This window comes from Dermochelys coriacea, chromosome 4 (genome assembly GCF_009764565.3).
Source record: "Dermochelys coriacea isolate rDerCor1 chromosome 4, rDerCor1.pri.v4, whole genome shotgun sequence".
NCBI classification, from domain to species: Eukaryota; Metazoa; Chordata; order Testudines; family Dermochelyidae; genus Dermochelys; species Dermochelys coriacea.
In genome coordinates this window covers 145847108-145868450 of record NC_050071.1, presented here as the reverse complement: position 1 = coordinate 145868450, position 21343 = coordinate 145847108, and the positions used below count along the sequence as shown (strand labels likewise).

At 47.7% G+C, this 21343-nt stretch overlaps 1 protein-coding gene across 6 annotated transcripts in view; it reads right to left on the bottom strand.

Annotated features, from left to right (window-relative positions):
* LOC119854624 (dedicator of cytokinesis protein 2-like) overlaps positions 1-21343 on the bottom strand; it is a 337122-nt gene that overhangs the window by 276741 nt on the left and 39038 nt on the right. For all 6 annotated transcript variants that reach the window (XR_006280678.1, XR_006280679.1, XM_038399401.2 and 3 more), the window contains exons 11-13: positions 15669-15744; positions 5047-5126; positions 3311-3436 (exon numbers count right to left, since the gene is read on the bottom strand). Coding sequence is in view for 4 of the 6 variants with exons in the window: in XM_038399401.2 (XP_038255329.1) it covers positions 3311-3436; positions 5047-5126; positions 15669-15744 (282 nt within the window). In the remaining 2 variants the exon portion in view is untranslated. The remainder of the gene's footprint in view (positions 1-3310; positions 3437-5046; positions 5127-15668; positions 15745-21343) is intronic.

The window sequence follows — 21343 nt, the reverse complement described above, 5'->3', positions numbered from 1 at the left end:
ACCTGCGTGAAGTCTGTCTGTAGGTGTTATATGCTATGCTTACCACATGGTCCTGAGAGAATTAAACTGTAACCCAGAAGGCTCATGTCTTTGGTGGGATTCTGAGAGAGGGTGTTTTCAGTGGGATTCTGAGAGAGGATGTGTTTAAGCTACAGGGCAGGAGGAATCAGCACTGGTTTCAGAGGGCTAGGCTGCTGGACCATGTGGTCTCAGCTTTTGAGGGAGTGCTAGACAGAGGGTTTGCACTCTCAGAGTTTGCCTAGGAACCCCCAAGACTGGCACAGTGGCTGGGCTCTGTCACACTCTGGAAACTTAAAACAATTGAGGATCCAGGAGATGGGATTCCCCTCCCAAGAATATGGTGGGTGGCCAGCAGAGAGAGCCTGACCAGATCTGTAACACAGGCGCACTAGATGTACAAAGAGTCAGGCTATTGATCCTGCTCCCCCATGCAGGTGGTAGGCAAAAGCCCTTGCTCTGGGGAGGCAAATCCAGGAGGATGTTGTGATGATGAAGTGGGAATTTTTTGTAATATTTTTATGATGCCCACATGTGCCTCAGTTTTCCCTATGCTTTGCATTGTTAGCAGGGGAAGCGGGGGTGGAGGGGCAGGGGAATGATTAAGCTTGCTCTCATGGCAGACTAAGATGATCCCTCACTCTCACAGATTCTTAGGAGACAGGCCAGTCCTCGCTTACAGACAGCCCCCCAACCTGAAGCAAATACTCACCAGTAACCACACACCACACAACAGAACCACTAACCCAGGAACCTATCCTTGCAACAAAGCCCGTTGCCAACTCTGTCCACATATCTATTCAGGAGACACCATCATAGGACCTAATCACATCAGCCACACTATCAGAGGCTCGTTCACCTGCACATCTACCAACGTGATATATGCCATCCTGTGCCAGCAATGCCCCTCTGCCATGTACACTGGCCAGACTGGACAGTCTCTATGCAAAAGAATAAATGGACACAAATCAGATGTCAAGAATTCTAACATTCAAAAACCAGTTGGAGAACACTTCAACCTCCCTGGACACTCAATTACAGACCTAAAAGTCGCAATTATTCAACAAAAAAACTTCAAGAACAGCCTCCAACGAGAAACAGCAGAACTGGAATTAATCTGCAAACTGGACACCATTAAATTAGGCTTGAATAAAGATTGGGAGTGGATGAGTCATTACGCTAACTAAAAACTATTTCCCCATGCTAATTTCCCCCCTACTATTATTCTCACCTTCTTGTCAACTGTTTGAAATTGGCCATCCTGATTATCACTACAAAAAATTTTTTTTCTCCTGCTGATAATAGCCCACTTTAATCGATTGGTCTCATTAAAAGTTGGTATGGCAACCCTCATTTTTTCATGTTCTCTCTCTCTCTGTGTATATATATATATATATATATATATATATACACAGCATATATATACAAAGCATAAGGTTTTGTGGGCTAAAGCTCACTTCATCAGATGCATGCAGTAGAAAATACAGTAGGAAGATGTATATCTTGTATATAAGATATATATATATCTTCCTACTGTATTTTCCACTGAATGCATCTGTATATCTATCTATCTATCTATCCATCTTCCTGCTGTATTTTCCACTGCATGCATCTGATGAAGTGAGTTTTAGCCCACAAAAGCTTATGCTCAAATAAATTTGTTAGCATCTAAGGCAGAGGTGGGCAAACTACGACCTGCGGGCCACATCCGGCCCAGCCCTTGAGCTCCCAGCTGGGGACGCTAGCCCCCGGCCCCTCCCCTGCTGTCCCCCTCCCCTGCAGCCATGTTGCCACGTGGACAGCAGGGCTGCGAGCTCCTGCCGCTCTCAGCGGCATGGTAATGGGATGGTGGCGGCGTGCACACAGCGGTGCAGACGTTGGGTAGGGGGTCCCGGGGGCAGTCAGGGGACAGGGAGCGGTTGGATGGGGCAGAGGTTCTGGGGCGGGGCAGTCAGGGGTTGGGGAACGGGGGGGTTGGATAGGTCGTGGGAGTCCTGGGGGGCCTGTCGGGGGTCCAGGGGGGGAATAGGGGCGGAGGGGCAGTCAGGGGACAGGGATTGGGGGGGCCGGTTTGGGGTGGGGGGCCCTGGGAGGGGGCGGTCAGGGGACATGGAGCAAGGGGGGTTGGATGGGTTGGTGGTTCTGAGGGGGGCAGTCAGGGGGCAGGAAGTGGGAGGGAGCGGATAGGGGGTGGGGGCCAGCCTTCCCTACCCAGCCTTCCATACAGTTTCACATCCTGATGTGGCCCTTGGGCCAAAAAGTTTGCCCACCCCTGCTCTAAGGTGCCACAAGTACTCCTCGTTCTTTCTGCTGATACACACTAATACAGCTACCACTCTGAGACATAGGTGTGTGTATCACCTAGCTGTTGGAGCAGACTGAATGGGTCATTAAAAGTACTGGCCTAGGCCAAAGCGTATCTGTGGAAAATGTAAGAAAACAATGAAAAACCGCAGGGGCCAGAACACTGACACCTAGCAATCAACAACCCAAAGAAAGGAGCTTTTCCCTGCCTCTCAGCAGGGGTTTTTTCCACCAAATGCATCTGATGAAGTGAGCTGTAGCTCACGAAAGCTTATGCTCTAATAAATTTGTTAGTCTCTAAGGTGCCACAAGTACTCCTTTTCTTTTTGCGAATACAGACTAACACGGCTGCTACTCTGAAATCAGCAGGGGTTGTGAACTCAGCCTGGCCCTGCCTGGAGAACTAAGGACTGAGAGGTGATCAACAGCGAATAAAGTGTAGGCTCTGGAAGAAGCTTGCTGCTCTCTACTGGGACCCACTAAGAAGGTCAGAGAGAGAGAGACAGAGACTGAATATGGAGTTCACTACAGCTTGGCTGGTGAATTGTGGCTTGACCAGACTGGATGATGCTTTAACCTTTATGTCTCAGTGCTAACCTAAGGATTGTGTCCACTTGACTAATAAATCCTACTCTGTTTTGAAAATGCTGTTTGGGTGTCCCTACAAATACTTGCTGGGGTGCATGCATCTCTGAAGAGTGGCCAGGAGTCTATCTCAGCTGGACTTGCTGAGCAGTGCTCACAGTGTGAAGCAGGAGTGCTGGAAGCCAGAGGCTCAGTCTTGGAGGGGGTGAGGCTGTGTGGCCTATCATTAAGGAAGAGTGGGTCCCCTTGAGGGACTGGCACACTAAAAGGGTTCCTCCAAGAGACTGCTTAAAAGCTGGAGCATGGATTAATGACCAATGCCACAAGGACTTTGGGAGACAGTAGCTGAGGATGAATCAGGATAAACTTACTAACCTCAGCCTGAGGTGCCTTCTTCACTCACCTGGCATGATAATCTCTGGGAAGCCTAACTTGCGGACCACAACTGTGCTGCGGTCCACCAAGTGAGGATGATCTTTCCGCACCTGATTCAGGTCTCCCCACAGCATTTTCAGAGACACCCAGAACCCTGAAAAGGAAGGAGAGAAAAGGGATGGGAATGTACTTTGACCAAATAGAGTCCAGTGCATAGCTCAACCAAATGCTCAGCCCACACCCCAGTGTAGATGTCTATCTGCATCTCTGCACAGACAGGTCCATTTCACAGTCCTAGGACATGCTATTCAGGGCCCCATGTTAGAAAGTGGCTTCCATGGTGTTAAACTCAGAAAAGTTGTCTCCATCGAAGGCGTGTAGCTCCCACTTGTCAAGTGGTGTGAAGTTTTGAGGTCCTGTTAGGCTCTTCACTAAACTTGGATGACCAGGTAGCAACAATTTCCAAAAATGCTTTCTGTCCCTCCAGCTCATTAGGAAACTTCGTCCCTTCCTCCCAGACAAGGACTTTGCAACAGTGATCCATGCATTTGTCACCACCAGGCTGGTTTACTGTAATCTGAAGCTGAATGTGACAATGATTTGCAGGTTCTATCTTGTGCAGAATTTGGCTCTCCACCTTCTTCACACTCAGTCTGCTGTGAGCACATCAAGTCTGTGCTCAAGTCCTTCCCAGTCAGACAATGCAGATCACAAAGCCAGGACAAAGTATGTGAGAACTGGGGATAAAGCATTTTCTGCCAAAGGGATCCAGCTATGGAACAATCTTCCAGAGAAGATCAGATGCATCATTAGTCTGACCATTTAGGAAATGTTGCAAAGCCTTTGTGTATGAAGTCTGAGAGTCATGTACAGCGGACAGGCTTCAGTGGTGTAACAAAGACCCAGAGGGCCCTGATGCAGGAATAGGGTAGAGCTCTTCTCCCCAATTCCGAAATCTACAATTTTGCTTACCCACATCATCAAAGCCCCCAACCTACCCCACTTGCCCCACCTCCAATCCTTTACCCACTGCCTCCATGAACTTCTTGCTGACACCTCTCCTCCCCCACCCTGTCCCTGGTGCCCCACTCCCATCCTGGGCTAGGATGTCTCCTCCCAATCCAAGCTGCCCAGTGACTCCCCTTGCTTATATCATCTGCACTGCACTCACACAACACAGGTTGAATCTGAATGACGAGCAGCATTGCAACCAGGCACATGGGGTCTCAGCACCACTCAGGTTTGGCCCAGCCTCTCCTTCGTCATAATGAAGGTGCGGTTGAGGCAAACCTGAATGGTGCTGTGACCTTGTGCAACAAGATGCAACACCATTCACTCAAATTTATCCCAACCACCCCTCCATCATTTGGCCCAGCTGCACCTCTGTCCAATGGAGTGGTGGTGGGGTCAAATTTGAGTGAATGGCATTGCAACCCTATGTACCAGGTGAAGTGCCAGAGCATTGCTATTCCTGGTTAGGCCCCCATAACCTCATGGGCCCATGAGCAGTCTTGCACTATTCTTACATCACTGAACAGCTTTCTCAAAGACTTCTTTTAAAAAAATTTTTTTTTTTAAATTTTAAATAAATAAATAAAAGGAGAAGTGCCAAAGACTCCATTCATTGCACTGGGCACTTCACTGTTGCAACTGATTTAAGTGGAAGGTGTTCAGATAGTATAGTGATGGGCAGCAGGACCCTGATAACCCTGATAAGATAGATAGGCCACCTAGCTGTGGGAGGAGGAGGCGTAAGGCCCTTACCTTGTCCTTTGTGGCTGATTTCCTTCCCCTCCACTGCTTTCTTTATCATGTTGTGAAGGAAATCATTCTCAGCAGCTACCCTGAAACACAACAAGAGCACACGGGGAGTGGGGCTCACCTCCTTCCAGCTAAGGAGGGGGACTGTGGGGAATTCCAATGCTTCCCCGCTCTGCAGAAAGGGATCTGGGAACAGGAGCATGCAAGTGCAGAAATGGTTACTTTGTTTACTTGTACAGTAATATGATTCTGTGAGATACGTTGTGCACATATATCTTCCACTGCAGCCGTATGTGCACCCAGTGCACTTGAGCCAGAGATATCTGGTCAGCACCCATTCTGATGGCACATGCACACAGCATGTTCTCATGCCTCCAACAGTGGGCATGAAGAGCAGAGTCGACCTGCCTCTCTCTCAGTTCCTTCATACCAGAATCCAGCTGACAGTAGACCAGGGGTTCTCAAACTGGGGGTTGGGACCCCTTAGGGGGTCATGAGGTTATTACATGGGGGGGTTGTGAGCTATCAGCCTCCACCCCAAACCCCGCTTTGCCTCCAGCATTTATAATAGTATTAAATATATTAAAAAATGTTTTTAATTTATAAGGGGGGGGTCACATGCAGAGGATTGTTATGTGAAAGGGGTCACCAGTACAAAAGTTTGAGAAGCACTGTGTTAGACTCTAAGTAGTGGGGATGGAGCTAGGATCGTGGAATACATATGTGTACAACACATCTCAAAGAACAAGTTACTGTGCAAGTAAGTAACTGTTTCTTCTTCGAATGCTTGTGCACATCTGTATTTTACTCTAGGTGGTTCCCAAGCAGTAGTCCAGTGGTAATGGAAACTTGGATGTCACTTAAACATGGACTGAAGAACAGACTTTCCAAAGTTGGCATCTGCTCTAGATGCTTCCAGAATTGCATTGTGCTGTGTGATCATGTGACCAGAGGACCACGTTGCCATTCTGCAAATGGCCATAATAGGGATATTACTGAGGAAGGCCACTGAAGTGGCTTGGGCTCATGTAGAATAAGCAGTACCTCTTTCTGGAGTGACCTTTGCAAAGCTGTAACAAATCCGTATGCATAAAGAAATCCAGTTAGATATCCTCTGGGCAGTATCTGCTCTCTTCTTCATCCTCTCAGAATATGGGAGAGGATCTAAAAAGTTTAGTCCTGTCAATGTAAATGATAGGGCCATGCAGACATCCAAAGTATGAAGCCTTCCATCATCCTTATGGATGTGTGGCTTAGGAAAGAAGATTGGTTGGTGTAATTCTGATTCAGATGGAATTCTGATACCACTGTGGACAGAAATTTTGGACACGGTTGTAAGGAAACTTTGTTCTTATAGAAAACTGTATATAGGGGACCCATCAAAAGAGCCTGCAGCTCTCTAACTCTCCTAGCAAATGTTATCAATGATGTAATCATATCATATGAAACACTCTTTATCTTGGGAGGATGTTAAACAACAGCTATTAAAGTTAGACATTTTTAAATCAGCAGATCCAGATAAGTTGCATCCAAGAGCCTTAAAAGAGCTGCCAGGGAGTTCACTGGACCGTTAATGTTGATTTTCAATAAGTTTTGGAACACTGGGGAAGTTCAAGAAGACTGGAAGAAAGCTAATGTTGTGCCAATATTTTAAAAGGGTAAATGGAATGACCTGGGTAATTATAGGCCCTATCCCTACCCTCTAGCATATCTATCTCTCCCCACAGCTTAGTGTCATCTGTGAGGAGCTGTGCCAGTTAGAGTAGCTGGAGGCATAATGTTAGATATTTTCATCAGTAGCAGGTGCAACTCTGGTAATGAAATCAGTATTGGTTCTCCTGACTGCCATCCACCCAGGTACAAGGAGAGAACTGGGGAGTCTGGGAGGGAGGTGGTCTATCAATGCATGTGGTGTTGATGGTACCAAAAAAGTGTTACCAGATAGGCTGGCACCAGATAGGATGTCAAAGGAGTCATTAGTACCAGGCCTGCCAGTGGGGCACTGATGCTGCACAGTGCAGGTGTAGATGGTACCAAAGTTACCAATATCGAAGCGGAACGTGGCAATATGGAGCATTTTGAGGTAGGCAGCTTAATGTCAAATAAAGATAAATTCTTGGCCGGTATTGGAGCTGCATGTTAGTGGACTAAATGGATGCTACAGATGTTCCCCTTGGACTTTGAGGTGCCCTTTTTCTTAATGACCTTTGGGGCTTTAGAAGATGGCCCTGGAGATGGTGCCTGGTGTTCTCTTCTATTTCTGTAATTTGTGGGGATATCTTCCACACTCAGGTCACGTCTTTGGTATCAGCATAGCTACTGGAGATAAAGAGGCTGCCGGGGCACTCCTGTATGATTCATAATACGGGTGTTTGATACTAAAACAACCACAATTCAAGTATAGATGCAGGGATTTTTCCATCAGGTACATTCAGAGCCTAATCTCTATTTTTCCTTGGTTCTTCTTGTGAAGGACCTATATATGGAGCACCTCAGCAGGATGTGTCCTTCTCCCAAACAAACTAAATACCACCTATGTCCATTTAAAAACATCAGCCTGACATGATGGGTAGTGTTTAAACCCTGGTGATTTTTTAGCAGATGTGCTGAGAAAACAAACAATTTTGTACTGAAATACTATCCAGGAGACAGAATAAGATCTCTCACAAAAACATAGAAAAAAAAAGAAACATCATTAAAAAAAAATCACTATCTAAATACTAACTACTATGCAAACTACTTTATCAACTATATACAAAGGCTGATAAAAGTTAAAAACAGTGTGTGACACTTTTTAGGGTTAGCCAAGATGTCTGGGGTGAATCACCACCACCTGCTTATGGCATGAAGGAGTCTTGTCTGTGCCAGCCAGGGCAAGTTCTCCCAAAGCTACTAGTTTCAGGCACCACAAGCACTCTACTCCAAGCTAGCTCAAGCTTCACACTTTCCTTCTGCCAGCTAGCAATTTATATACCCCACCTTGTTATATTCAAATGCCCCATTCCTTATCTTCTGGACACCCGCAATGTACGTGATGCTGTTGCAAAAAAAGCAAATGCAATTTTGGGTTGCATTACCAGAGATATAGCATGCAAGTCACGGAAGATGATAGTACCACTCCACTTGGCGCTGGTTAGGCCTCAGCTGGAGTACTATACCCAATTTTGGTCACTGTTGTATAGAAAGGCTGAAGAGAAACTGGAAAGGATCCAGAATCAAGCAACAAAAATGATCAAAGGGATGAAATTGAAGTCGTATGAGCAAAGGCTGAAGGAACTGGATATTTTAGTTTGAAAAAGAGGAAATTAAGGGGGGACATGATAACAGTCTTCAAATACTTGAAAAGCTGCCATAAAAAAGATGGAGAAAAGTTGTTCTCTCCTGCCAGAGAGGGCAGGACAAGAGGTGACAGGTTCAAAATCCAGCACAGCAGATTTATATTAAATCTCAGGAAAAACTTCCTAACTGTAAGAACAGTAGGACAGTGGAACAGACGCCTAGGAAGTCATGGAATCTCCTGCACTGGAGGCTTTCGAAAGGAGGCTGGAGAGCCATCTGTCTGTGATGGTTCAGACATCATGGGCGGCAAGTTCTATGGGCCCATGGTGCCCGGGCACAAGGAATATTCCTGTCCCAGGGGCCCGGCTCCAGCAAAGTTTCCCACCTCCTCCCGCGCTTCCCCCGGCCCCACCTGCCGCCCCCGAGCGATTTAAAACTGCCGCCACCCAGCAGCGCAGCGGGGCTGAGCAGCTTCCTGCGCGCTCACTCCACGTGGCTGCCGGCAGGTCCTTGCAGCCCGTGTGAAGGGGTTGTGCCGCTGTGCGCTGCCCCTGCCCCAAACGCCCCTGCAGCCAATGGGAAGCTGCAGGGGCGGTGCCTGGAGACAGCAGTGTGAGGAGACCCTCCGGCCTGCCCCACCTAGGAGCCGCTGTTGGAGGGGGTGCCCCAGGTAAGCATCGAACCCCCCACCACATCCACTTCGAGAGCCTGCACCCCTCACCCCTTCCCGCACCCCTCTAACTCCCTCTTGCACTTCCACCCCTCCCCTGCACCTACTTCTGTCCCCAAACTCCCCCAGAGCCTGCACACCCACCCCATCCTGCACCCCCGCCGCCTGCCCAGAGCCTGCACCCAGCAACCCAAATTCGTTCCCAGAGCCTGCACTCCAGACCCCCTCCCCTACCCAAACTCCCTCCCAGAGCCTGACCTTTTACTCCTTCTGCACCCAAATTCCCTTCCAGAGCCTGCACCCTGCACCCCTCCTGCACCCCAATCCCCTGCCCCAGCCCAGAGCCTGTACCCAAACTCCATCCCTGAGCCTGCACCCCAGACCCTGTCCCCCACCAAACTCCCTCCCAGAGCCTGACCCCTCACACCCCCTGCACCCAAACTCCCTCCCAGAGCCTGAGCTCTCACCCCTTCTGCACCCAAACTCGCTCTCAGAGCCTGCATCCCCATCCCCTCGTGCACCCCAATCGCCTGAACCCCAGACCCCTTCCCCCACCCAAACTCCCTCCCAGAGCCTTAGGCAGGTGTGTGTGGGGAGTTGGGGTTGGGGGGTTCTGGGCACCACCAAAATTTCTACAAACCTGCCGCCTTGTCCGACACAACAAATCCTGCATCTTGGCAGGGAGTTAGACTAGATGACCCTTTGGTCCCTTCTAACCCTATGGTTCTATGATTCTACACCTATCTGCTGCCTCTGTGGAAGCAGCACACCCCAGTTTACTGGCTTCACCTCAATTCAACACTCTCCTGAGCTCTGCGGCGAACAGCAGAGAGGCAAACAGAGGGAGTTTGCCTGGGATCTTTCTGAGAGGAGGTACGCTATGTGCTGCATTAGGGGGGGCTGTGTTGGTGAGTATCTGAGTGTCTGTTGTGAGGACAGTTTGACCATGTGATTGCTTAATTGTTTGAAAAGTGTGAATTGGGAGTGCTTTGTTCCAGGTGAGCCGTGAGTGGGCCTCACTGTTATAAAAAGCCAGTCAGCTGCGAACCAGCTGAGCAGCGAATGGCAGAGAGGCTAACAGAGGGAGTTTGCCTGGGGAGAGCCCACTGAGGCTTACAACTGGCCGGATTCTGAGTAGTTACTACAACTCCTGAAGAAGCTCGGAGATGGAAGGTAATATGGATGGTGAGCGTTCAGCTGTTGTGACCTGCACAGGTTGTGCCATGTTTGTCTTTCTTCACAGGACATAAGCGACTTTGTCTGTAAAAAGTGCAAGCTGGTCTCCATATTGGAAAAGAAGGTTCAAGGTCTGGAGAAACAAGTAGCAACCCTGCGTTGCATAAGAGAAACTGAAGATTTCCTGGACAGACGTCAGGATATGCTTCTGTGGACACAACATTCTGAAGATTCAGAGCAGGCTGCCCAGCGGGGACAGAACGACGGTGAAGAAATTTGGCAGCATGTGACCTCCAGAAGAAGAAAGGGGAGCGTCCATGTACCAACAATGCAGATACAGGTAAGCAACCTTTTTCATGTTCTCTCCACAGATACTAATGAGGAGAGTGGACTAGATGATACAGCTGAGGGAAGGGAACAGAAGGACACTCTGCCGAATGGAAGGCATGAGATGCACTGTCCTAGGGATGGAGGTTCCATGACCATGGCTCCCAAGAGAAGGAGGTGGGTGGTGGTGGTCAGGGACTCTCTCCTCGGCGGACTGAGTCATCTATATGGCGCCCCGACTGGGAAAACCGAGAAGTCTGCTGCTTGCCAGGAGCTAGGATTCACAATGTGATGGAGAGACTGCCGAGACTCATCAAGTCCTTGGATCGCTACCCCTTCCTGCTTCTCCACGTGGGCACCAATGATACTGCCAAAAATGACTGAGTGGATCACTGCAGACTACGTGGCTCTGGGAAGAAGGAGAAAGGAGTTTGAGGCGCAAGTGGTGTTTTCGTCCATCCTTCCCATGGAAGAAAAAGGCCTGGGTAGAGACCGTTGAATCGTGGAAGTCAACAAATGGCTACGCAGGTGGTGTCGGAGAGAAGGCTTTGGATTCTTTGACCATGGGATGGTGTTCCAAGAAGGAGGAGTGCTAGGCAGAGACAGGCTCCACCTAACGAAGAGAGGGAAGAGCATCTTTACAAGCAGGCTGGCTAACCTAGTGAGGAGGGCTTTAAACTAGGTTCACCGGGGAAAGGAGACCAAAGCCCTGAGGTAAGTGGGGATGTGGGATACTGGGAGGAAGCACGAGCAGGAACGCGCGAGAGGGGAGGGCTCCTGCCTCATACTGAGAAAGAGGGACGATAAGTGAGTTAATTCAAGTGCCTATACACAATGCAAGAAACCTGGGAAACAAGCAGAGAGAACTGGAAGTCCTGGCACAAATCAAGGAATTTTGATGTGATTGGAATAACAGAGACTTGGTGGGATAACTCACATGACTGGAGTACTGTCATGGATGGATATAAACTGTTCAGGAAGGACAGGCAGGGCAGAAAAGGTGGGGGAGTTGCATTGTATGTAAGAGAGCAGTATGACTGCTCAGAGCTCCGATATGAAACTGCAGAAAAACCCGAGTGTCTCTGGATTAAGTTTAGAAGCGTGAGCAACAAGGGTGATGTCGTAGTGGGAGTCTGCTATAGACCACCGGACCAGGGGAATGAGGTGGACGAGGCTTTCTTCGGGCAACTAACAGAAGTTACTAGATCACAGGCCCTTGTTCTCATGGGAGACTTCAATCACCCTGATACCTGCTGGGAGAGCAATACAGCGGTGCATAGACAATCCAGAAAGTTCTTGGAAAGTGTAGGGGACAATTTCCTGGTGCAAGAGCTGGAGGAACCAACTGGGGCAGAGCTCTTCTTGACCTGCTGCTCACAAACTGGGGAGAATTAGTAGGGGAAGCAAAAGTGGATGGGAACCTGGGAGGCAGTTACCATGAGATGGTCGAGTTCAGGATCCTGACACAAGGAAGAAAGAAGAGCAGCAGAATACAGACCCTGGACTTCAGAAAAGCAGACTTTGACTCCCTCAGGGAACTGATGGGTAGGATCCCCTGGGAGAATAACATGAGGGGGAATGGAGTCCAGGAGAGCTGGCTGTATTTTAAAGAATCCTTATTGAGGTTATAGGGACAAACCATCCCGATGTGTAGAAAGAATAGTAATTATGGCAGGCGACCAGCTTGGCTTAACAGTGATCCTTGCTGATCTTAAACACAAAAAAGAAGCTTACAAGAAGTGGAAGAGTATAAAAATATTGCTCGGGCATGCAGGAGTGAAATCAGGAAGGCCAAATCACACCTGGAGTTGCACCAAGCAAGAGATATTAAGAGCAACAAGAAGAAAGTTAAGGAAAGTGTGGGCCCCTTACTGAATGAGGGAGGCAACCTAGTGACAGTGGATGTGGAAAAAGCTAATGTACTCAATGCTTTTATTGCCTCTGTCTTAATGAACAAGATCAGCTCCCGAATGCTGCACTGAGCAGCACAGCATGGGGAGGAGGTGACCAGCCCTCTGTGGAGAAAGAAGTGGTTCGGGACTATTTAGAAAAGCTGGACGAGCACAAGTCCATGGGGTAGGATGCGCTGCATCTGAGAGTGCTAAAGCAGTTGGTGGATGTGATTGCAGAGCCATTGGCCATTATCTTTGAAAACTCATGGCGATTGGGAGAGGTCCTGGACGACTAGAAAAAGGCTAATGTAGTGCCCATCTTTAAAAAAGTGAAGAAGGAGGATCCTGGGAACTACAGGCCAGTCAGCCTCACCTCAGTCCCTGGAAAAATCATGGAGCAGGTCCTCAAGGAATCAATTTTGAAGCACTTAGAAGAGAGGAAAGTGATCAGGAACAGTCAGCATGGATTCACCAAGGGCAAGTCATGCCTGACTAATCTAATTGCCTTCTATGACGAGATAACTGGCTCTGTGGATGTGGGGAAAGCAGTGGATGTGTTATTACTTGACTTTAGCAAAGCTTTTGACACAGTCCCCCACGGTATTCTTGCCAGCAAGTTAAAGAAGTATGGGCTGGATGAATGGACGATTAGGTGGATAGAAAGCTGGCTAGATTGTCAGGCTCAATGGGTAGTGATCAATGGCTCCATGTCTAGTTGGCAGCCAATATCAAGTGCAGTGCCCCAAGGATCGGTCCTCTGGTCGGTTTTGTTCAATATCTTCATTAATGATCTGGAGTATGGTGTGGATTGCACCCTCAGCAAGTTTGCAGATGACACTGAACTGGGAGGAGAGGTAGATACTCTGGAGGGTAGGGATAGGATACAGAGGGACCTAGACAAATTAGAGGATTGGGCCCAAAGAAATCTGATGAGGTTCAACAAGGACAAGTGCAGAGTCCTGCACTTAGGACGGAAGAATCCCATGCACCGCTACAGACTAGGGACCGAATGGCTAGGCAGCAGTTCTGTGGAAAAGGACCTAGGGGTTACAGTGAACGAGAAGCTGGATATGAGTCAACAGTGTGCCCTCGTTGCCAAGAAGGCCAATGGCATTTTGGGATGTATAAATAGGGGCACTGCCAGCAGACCAAGGGACGTGATCATTCCCCTCTATTCGACATTGGTGAGGCCTAATGTGATGTACTGTGTCCAGTTTTGGGCCCCACACTTCAAGAAGGATATGAAAAAATTGGAAAACATCCAGCGGAGGGCAACAAAAATGATTAGGGGACTGGAACACATGACTTATGAGGAGAAGCTGAGGGAACTGGGATTGTTTAGTCTGCGGAAGAGAAGAATGAGGGGGAATTTGATAGCTGCTTTCAACTCCCTGAAAGGGGGTTCCATAGAGGATGGATCTAGACTGTTCTCAGTGGTAGCAGATGACAGAACGAGGAGTAATGGTCTCAAGTTGCAGTGGGGGAGGTTTAGGTTGAATATTAGGAAAAACTTTTTCACTAGGAGGGCAGTGAAGCACTGGAATGCGTTACCTAGGGAGGTGGTGGAATCTCCTTCCTTAGAAGTTTTTAAGGTCAGGTTTGACAAAGCCCTGGCTGGGATGATTTAGTTGGGGATTGGTCCTTCTTTGAGTAGGGGGTTGGACTAGATGACCTCCTGAGGTCCCTTCCAACCCTGATATTCTATAATTCTATGACATGTCTATAGTAAAACCAAACTGAAGTTTATATAACATAGCTTGAGTTAAAGATTTAAATATAAGCAAGTCAAATGATTTGGAAACATCAGATTACAGGTAAAAGAAAAACATAAAACTCAATCTACAGCCTATACTTATTAACAAGTCCCCTTTTTGTCTAATAAGGAATTTCTTACCCAGTGGTCAGTCCAAGCAGCTTTTCTTCAGTCCAGAGAGCTGGGATTCACTTTTCATGAGACACTCTTGCTGGCAGAGTGCCCCTTTGTAATGGATAATACCTTGTACCCTTTCTTCTTCTATACAGTCCCAAACTTTTTGTCTCTTTTCATAATCAGGGTGTTACATTAATTTGAGCTCAGCCCTGAGGGTCCTCTATTCAAAGATTTTCATGGGTTTTTTTTGTCTTTGTAAGTGCTCAGATGTGCATCTGGTCCACACTGTAAACACAGGGCTGGGTTGAAAGATGGCGATTGTTCTCACTCTTGCTTGAGTTAGCTCTGAGACCCATCCCACCTTACTGCCAACACTTTTGGAACATAATGTTCTACATTTTACATATCTCTTAAAACATTTCTTGTACAAACAACTGACAATCACCATGATGATCAGCTAGTTCTTTGCTTTTGACAGAGATCACACATAGCCCCCCCTTTGGTGAGGTACTGAGAAGTTGGTCAGATACAGGTGCAATACGCCTTCTGAGCATGCCTATGTCACACAGTGGAGCTCGCAGTGAACCTGACAGCCCAAGGCGTTGAAAAGAAACTGAGAGGTGGTTGGGCAGCCCCGCCTTTTATGGCCTAGGTTGGAGGGATGAGTACACACTAGGCACAGACAGTTCCCAGAGTCCCCAGACAATGCTATTTATGAAAAATATCTGTCTTGAGTGCACTGGGTGTGCACAGGCATAGGATGGAAAATATATGTGCACAAGCACCTGAAGAACAACACAGGAATAGCTCGATTGGATCAGGCCTGTGATCCATCTAGCCCCAATTCTGTCAGCCACCAGCACCAGCAGTTTCAGAAGAAGGAATAAGAAAGCTCTTAATAGATGTGCGATAATATGCCCCCAACATTACATCTCCTCCTAACCCCTTTTTTTAGAGATTGGCTTAAACCCTGAAGCACGAGGTTTACTATGTCTTACAAAATTGGTGTATTAACCCTGGATATTCTTGTTATCCATATAAATGTCCAATTCCTGTTTGAATCTTGCTAAATTCTTGGCTACAGTGACATTTGTGGCAATAAGTTCCACAATCTAATTATCCTGAAGTCAAAAGTAAGAAAGATATTTTCTTTGATCAGTTTTGAATTTGTCACCTTTTAAGCTATTTTAGTATACCATTGTTCTTATGCTCAGCTTCTCCTGGCCATGGGCAGTGTTTCCTTCCCACCTTTCTACCCACCCGAGAGATGGAGACTGTCAGTTGATTCAGAAATGCCCCCCTTTTTGCAGCTGAGTTCTTCTCTCGTGAATGGAAAGTCCTAACACCAGCCTTCATCCCCAACCCTTGCAGCCCCCCTCCCTTTCTGCTCACAAGTGCTGGCTTTACTCACAGGTGCACAGGAATGAAGTACTGCTTGTCCTCATCACTCTCACATTTTCCCTTGACGATATCTGTAATGTCCATCACTGTAAGAGACAAGGGACAGGAGCCTATGGTCACAAGGTCCTTTGGACAACCCTGAACCAACCCAGAGGGCACAATGACCAACATCCATCTCCAACTCATCCTGAGCTTTCACGGGAAAAGAGCAACCAGAGACAGCCAGACATTACTGAGCACCTCTAATCTGTTTTTAGAGCAAATAGGTGGGAGGAACATGATAATCACATAAAACAGACGTTCTCAAACTGGGGGTCGGGACCCCTCAGGGGGTCACGAGGTTATTATATGGGGAGTCGCGAGCTGTCAGCCTCCACTCCAAACCCCGCTTTGCCTCCAGCATTTATAATGGTGTTAAATATATAAACAAGTGTTTTTAATTAATAAGGGGGGTCGCACTCAGAGGTTTGCTATGTGAAAAGGGTCACCAGTACAAAAGTTTGAGAACCACTGACATAAAAGAACCTGCAAACAACCATATTCTCAGATGGAGGGGATGTCAGGCTGAGAAATGCAGAGAAGAGGTGGTAGAAGAAGGAATGGGAAGAAATGAACAGGGGAAATTTTGGCTGAATCCCAGGAAAAGTCTCCTGGCAGAGAGAGAACTCCTCACTTAGATTTGTGTCTCAGGGAGAGGTCAAGGAGCCTCAATGATGGGAACATTTAGAATTAGGACTGGTTCATGCATTAGAAAACAACCAACAGACTGCACTTGCCGCTAAAGGATGAAGGAGGCTTTTCCATGTCTGATTTCTCTCAGTTTCCCTATTAAGCATAGATTTTTCAGGCCAGGCAGGACTATTTGATCATCCAAACTGACCTCCTGCATAACATAGGCTTGACGATTTTAATCAATTCCTTCACTGTCCCTAAAAGAGGAGCTTCAAGACTTCAATAATGGAACCAGAACTATTGCCCAGTTTCACTGCAGCTTTCCTGAGGTCTTGTTTAGACTAAAAAAAGGTGTTCTTCTCGATCAAGTCAGCTCAATTCAGCTAGTTTTACTGAACTGAAAAATCCACCTAACATCAGTGCAGACACACTACCACTTTTTGCCTGATTGTATCAGGATGAGTCATACCTATGGACCTCTTTCCACCACCACATATAGCCTTCCACTTCCAAAAATGCTATACTTCCAGTAATTCACTATCATCCCCTTCTGCCTGCTCCCAAATGCTGTCCCCTCAGCAATTCACCCCAGGTATCCCTGTTCCCCCAACACTATCCCCAGAAAGTCACCATGGATATCACTCATCCCTCCAACACTATCCCACAGAATCCCTCTACCCCCCAGTGTTTTCCCAATACTGCCAATACTAGTGAATTTTTCATAAGTGACAGCATTTTAGCCAAAGCTGAAGCCAGTCTTACAATGATGCAAGAAGCTCAAGCCCTCTAGTGAATTTGAGCCCTGCCAGGGGAAAGCCACCCCCTCTGACAGCTGCCTGTCCAACTTACCCACTGTGGGAAAGTGGGAATTTCCGTAATATTTTTATGATGCCTATGTGTGCCTCAGTTTCCCCTATATTTGTCCCCAGTGTAGGGGGGACAAGGACTATTTGCTCTCAGGGAGGGCTAAAAGACATAGGTATGAATGTCGCCTAGCTGTTTGAGACTGAATGAGTCTTTAAAAAGGACTGGCCAAGGCAGACCCGATATCACTGGAGAATCTGATAAAGACAATGGCAAATCCGGTCACCAGGACATTGACACCTAGCAATCAATGACCCAACAGAACATGGATTGAGGGCTTGGCTGGGGGCTCTTATCTAACCAGAATGGTCAATGGTCTATGCTTTAACCTTCATTTCTCTATGCTCACCTAAGGACTGCTGATGCTGTGTGCCAGGTGACAAATAAACCTGACTGTTTTGACAATGCTGTGTAAGTGTCACTGCAAATGCTTGGTGAGGTGTATTAACCCCTGAAGAGTATAGAAGTCTCTACCAGGAGTCTGTCTCTGCTGAACCTGCTGAACAGAGTTCACGGTTTAAAGCAGGAGTGCTGAAAGCCCACAGGTTCAGTCAAGGAGGCTATGAGGTAGCTTGGCCTGCCCTGGAAGAAGAGTGAGACCCATTGGGGGTCTGGCACACTGAAGGGATTCCGCTCCTCCAAGAAACTGTTCCAAAGCTGGGGGCATAGCACTGATCCTGTGGACCAGTGACACCCAGTTCAGGGGGCTAAGTATCCAATCAGAGCAGCTACAGAAAGAGCTTCTCTCTCCCCCACACCCCCTCATCAGTCCAAAGCCATTCTCACAAGAGGGGAACAGGGAGCTAAAGAGACCAGCAACTCAGGGCAGCTTCACTCCTTTCCCCCACTCCCTGCTTATGAGCAACAGGGATGGGATGGGATGACATTTCTGCTCCTCCCTGCTCCCTTCAGCACCTTGCCTGGGAAGGAGGAGGGATGAAGATAAAGCACACCTCAAGCTGCCCCCCAGCCTGGAAGTGGGAGATAGGACCCCACTGCCGCTCCTCTAGGCCTTGGAGAGGGGGGTGAAGAACACCAGGAAGAGCAGAGAAGAGGCTGGGGGAGGGGGATGAACCGATGGAAGGGCAGAAATGATGGCACTGTGGGACACGACTGATCCAGAAGTTGAGAACCAAATTAACTCTGGGCAGGTAAAGGGCAGATGTCCAGGTGAGAGCTTCTGCCGTGGGAGCCAAAGTCACCATACCCAATAAATTTGGGAAAGTGGGAAACACTAACTGTCACACTCTCACACACACTGGGGATCACACGTGGACGCACACACACACACACAGACAGGGGATGGGCAGGGGAAGTTCAAATATCAAAAGACAGGCATATAAATTTTTTAATCTCGTGATCTTTTGGGTCAGTATTATAATTTTGGGGACCAATTCCTGATATTTGATTTACTGCTATCCCCTCAACAGCTCACCACAGATATTGACACACATACACACTGTGATGGGGTGTCCACCCCATGCTGGCCCATAAGGATTTATTAGAGCCCGTGGGAGGGGTGCAGGAGGCAGCCAATCAGGGCTGGGCTCGCCCATATAAGAAGGGCTGCAGAACAGAGCAGCTGCAGTCACTCCCTGGAGCTTGAGGAGGGAGGTGGACTGGCTGTCTTTCAGGTAGACGAAAGCTAGCACCCAGGACAAAACAGAACTGGGCAGGATCGGGGGAGCGTGAGCGCCTGGCTGGCTGGCTGCTAAGACTGGCATGCTTAAGCCCGGAGGTGAGGGTGAAGAAGGTGCTAGGGCTGTGGGGAAGTGGCCCAGAGAAATAGACTGAGAAGTTGGAGGCGACACAGCATGTGGCTGCCATCTACTGGGTCCCTGGGCCTGGACCCAGAGTAGTGTGTGGGCCCAGATCTCGTCCCCTGTCTCCCCCCCCCACACACACACACACACTTCCTTGCCACTGAGGAAGTGACCAGACAATTGGCTGTGGCTGCTACTGAAGGAAGTGGCTGGACAGTGGACTCCAGTACCCCCAGAAGGGGGGAGAACTGAGTGTGACACAGTATGCCCTGAAGAGGATGCTGCGGTCCTTGGGATGACGCAGATCTAGGAGTAGAGGTGACAGCAAGTGAGACACCACCAGAAGAGGGTACAGAGCTAATTCCCAAGACAGCCAGCAGGAGGTGCTACAGGGGTGAGTTACACCCTGTCACACACACAAAACACTATCCACTTAGCAACTAACACTGATATCCCTCTGCCTCCTCCCCCAGGGCTATACCCTCAGTGAATCACCACAGATACCTCTCCAGCCCTGCACACAATCTCTCAGTAAATCAGACATCCCTCCACTCCCTCACTGCTACCCCCTCAGCGACTCCTCACAAATATCCCTCCATCAACCACCACAGCCGCAGCACTCTACCTTCAGCGAGATATCCCTCTGACCCAATGCTATCCCCTCAGTTACTGACCTCCGATATCCCTCTGCCCCCTCAAACAGTATCAGCTCACCACAGATATTGCTCAGTCCCTCATGACTCTCACAGACATTCCTATGCCTCATCTCTGGTGCTGTGTCCACCGCAACTCAGCATAGATCTCCCTCCATCCTGTCAACAACTTACCACAGACATCCCTCAGCACCTATCACCTGTGTGACTCACTTCAGATACCCCTCCACCTCCTCTCCCAGTGCTGTCATGTTTCACAGCATATGCACAGTGAACAATGTGTTGGCTAGCATATAAATATATATCATATTAATATGTATTATCTGCACTATATAAGTATGCCTTAAGCACCAATAACATTAAGCACAAATCTTGTGACCGTGATGAAGCCTACATTGGCTTATACCATAATCCTGTTCACTTATGCTAAGTATCCCATAACTCCTTGCATTTGCTGATGTAAGCATTTGGCACAAGCAGATAGGAAACTTGTCAAATTCAAGATACATTTGTTCCATGTTTTAGTACAAGCTACCTTCACGGATCAGTGCCTGGAATGCTAGTATCTACAACAAAGATAAGGAAGAAACAGAACAGCTAGTTAGAGAACTGGAACAAACTGATTAGTTGGATTTTAATGACTTGTAAAGAAATGTGTAACCTGTAAAATCATATATAATACCAGCTGAAATGTGTAACTTGGGAAGCACACCTGCTGCATAAGGTGAATATAACACTGCTGCACAGGACTGCTCTTCAGAGACTGGGTCTGGATGTAACTTTTTTCCTGTACCATATTAATAAACCTGACTGCCACTGGTTATTTGGTCTGTTGAGTATAATTCATAATGAACCAAAGTATGGTCAAGCAATTTACTATTCTATTTATCATCAACAGAGAAGTTAGATAGAAAAATGAAATTCTCTTGCTGGAAGATTACAGTTACACTACTTTATTTCTTAGAATTCAGAATGATAACACACAAGAATCCAAAACCAGAGAGAGACAAAGCAGGCTGCTCCCAAAAACAGAGGCACAACTCACCCTAGCTTGTTCCAGGCTGGCTGGCTGCAAATTGACTGCTGCTTGCTAGGCCCAGATAGTGCACAGGAACTCCTCCTCGCCCCACGCCCCAAAAGTGATAGCTTGCAGTTCGAACACAGCCAGTCCTCAACACACAATGCTATTCCCTTGGCAAGTAAACATAGCTATCCCTCCACCCCCAGCACTATTCCCCTCAGCCATTCACCACAGATAACCCCTTCTCTGATGCTATTTCTCTAGCAACACACCACAGTTATCCCTCCACCAGTATTGCCAATCTCAAGAGACCAAAAATCATGAGTCAGATTCCCTCGAGAGAAAAATCTTGAGCCAGACCCTTGAAAATCATGAAATTGGCTCTAAAAATCATGATATTTTAAAAAATCAAATTATGTTTTTAGTCCGTCTTTTGACTTTTTAACTCCCTTCTATTCTTCTACCAATTTATGTGTAATAATTTCAGGTTCAAAATTCAATTTATAATGCACATAAAAATGTATGCCTCTCCCTGGCTGCTCAGATGGAAAGTCTACTTACCCTCTCCTCACCCCTAAGATAGGGGAACTGCAATCCATTCTCTATTACTGTATTGACCTGGGAGCAACACTTCTTTGCCTCCTGCTGCTCCAGGACTTTTCTACCTGGGACACAGGAGCACCAACTCCGCAACTCTCTATTCCCCTGCATC